This window comes from Fukomys damarensis, unplaced genomic scaffold (assembly GCF_012274545.1).
Source record: "Fukomys damarensis isolate Sample0158 unplaced genomic scaffold, DMR_v1.0_HiC HiC_scaffold_12, whole genome shotgun sequence".
Classification (NCBI taxonomy): Eukaryota; Metazoa; Chordata; class Mammalia; order Rodentia; family Bathyergidae; genus Fukomys; species Fukomys damarensis.
Window position 1 is genome coordinate 30,181,047 of NW_022900924.1, and position 2,243 is coordinate 30,183,289.

At 35.2% G+C, this 2,243-nt stretch overlaps 1 protein-coding gene across 1 annotated transcript in view; it reads left to right on the forward strand.

Moving 5' to 3' along the window:
• Positions 1-2,243, forward strand: part of LOC104850012 (EGF-like and EMI domain-containing protein 1) — a 543,433-nt gene that overhangs the window by 451,708 nt on the left and 89,482 nt on the right. The window contains exon 6 of the mRNA XM_033762692.1: positions 1,213-1,332. Within this exon, the coding sequence (XP_033618583.1) occupies positions 1,213-1,332 (120 nt within the window). The remainder of the gene's footprint in view (positions 1-1,212; positions 1,333-2,243) is intronic.

Consider the following 2,243-nt stretch of genomic DNA (forward strand, 5'->3'; position numbering starts at 1 on the left):
TTGGAAAGATACCCAACAGAGGGATGGCTGGGTCAAATGGAACCTCCAGTCCAAGCTCTTTGAGGTATCTCCATATTGATTTCCATAGTGGTTGCACTAGTCTGCACTCCCACCAACAATGGAGGAGGGTTCCTTTCTCCCCACAACCCCGCCAACATTTGTTATTGTGTGATTTCTTGATAGCAGCGATCCAAAAATGGGCATCCGAAATGAACAGACATTTCTCATACAAAGAAGTGAAAGCAGCAAGAAAATATATGAAAAAATGTTCCACATCACTGGTCATTTGAGAGATGCAGATGAAAAGAACAATATCTTTTTAAATGGCAAAATCCGAAAACAATGAAATGTTGAAAGAAGCTGAAGATCGAAACACATTTTAAAAAATACCTTAAGTTTATACTTCAGATATTCTGTTGTTCAAATAGTAATACTCATAAATTGATCTATAATTCTTCAGTACCAAAAAATCATGAAGCCGAAGTGGAAGTCCTGAGATCCTACTCCAGCAGCCTGTAATACATGTAAAGATGTATTCATAGAGTTAGACCAGAACCACTTCACTCAGAAATTGGCAAAATTGTGTGGAGGTACTTCTGGTAAGTTGTGTGGCTTTGCCTTGCTTTCAATTTAGAGTTCAGGAGCAAATGAAGGGGGAAAGAAGGTCAACTTATTTAACTGCAATCATGTTTGAATTTCTTTATCATCATCCCATGCTATCTGTAGCTAGGAGCCTCCCTTTGTCTCCTATGTCTACCTTTTTTTGGGACTCTGACTGTTCAAAGGCAGAGGGGATAAAAAGAAGAAACAGGATTTATCTAAGGTTGTTTTTTCTACTCACAGAAGTGGAAAAGATGAAAGAGGAAAAGTGCAGAGATTTCTAAATGCATTTCTGTTGATTCTTCATTTAAATTTGCGTACCAGAATACAGGAGATATACTTTTGGGAAGAGTGACAACAAACTAATCCTTTTTTAGCCTTTATCTACATTTAAATTTTTCCAGGTTTGGGATTCTGAAGGCAAAATGGAAAAACTTTCTGTTGAATGAGTTCAAGAGGAAAAAGGGGGAGGAATTTGTGGAATCGTTTCCATTTTTCTACGGGAAACCCAGTGGCTCCAGTGCCTTATTTATTCTTCTTTGTCCATTTTCCACTGTGCACATCTTTCTAAACTGGATAAATTGTAAACTCTCAGTGCTTAATTGCTTTCAGAGATGGACCCCTGCACAGGTGGAAATGGATGTGCTCACATATGTCAGAATGAGAACGGCATGCCCAGGTGTGCCTGCCACCCAGGGTACCAGCTGTCTGAAGACAAAAAGGCCTGTGAAGGTAGGAAAGGGAAGCTGATGGCTTAATTGTGTGACTGTTTGAAATTTTGTAGTAGTTCAATTTTGAATAGCTAGAGCAGCTAGGGGAAAAGGTGTTTTCATTTATATTTAAAAGGAACATTTAAATTCTTGTTTGATCACTCTGAAAGGTATTTTTATAATGTTATCAAAACTCAGTGAAATTCTTAGTTACAATTAATAAATGACCTAGTGCAATTTCATCAGTAATGCTTTTTGGTTTCTATTTTTTATTGTGAAATGAAGTCCAGAATTTCTAATTCAAAACTTTCCATAACCACACAGGGAGGTTTTTGTAGTAGGCTTCAGAAAGTAGGAATAACTTTGAAAAGCAACTTTGTGCAAATGAGTGTTCGAAGAGGTGAGGAATAATTAAAGTAAAAAAAAGAAAGAAACTTTGTAAATACAAGGTTATACATTTCTAACTCCTAGAATTAGCAAAACAGATACTTCAATTCAAAGATAAAAAGTGATAAATTATTGTATGACCAGGACTTATAAATGAAGTCATTCCTGTGGGACAGTCTTTGTTTTAATAACTTCTGAAAAATCACAAAATCCTTCATTTTTATCATGACATATTCATGGAATGACAAAGAGTTTGTTTGGATTACTTATAAAAATACAAGACTGTTTCCTGACTTAAGGGACCAATAAACATTTTGAGAAATTGAAAAAGAATTAAACATAAAGTTTAGTGTTTTTTTTTCATTAAGCCAAAAATAAGAGAAAAAAAGTATGGAACTTTAAAACAGATTTTCTAACAGAACATTTCTGCTTTGGTCCTATATTTCCATGGAATCTGCCTAGCTCAGGACCTGGACAAGAACAGACTTTTGTTAAATGTTTGTTGGAAAATGACAAATATATGTATGTATGTATGTGTATATATAT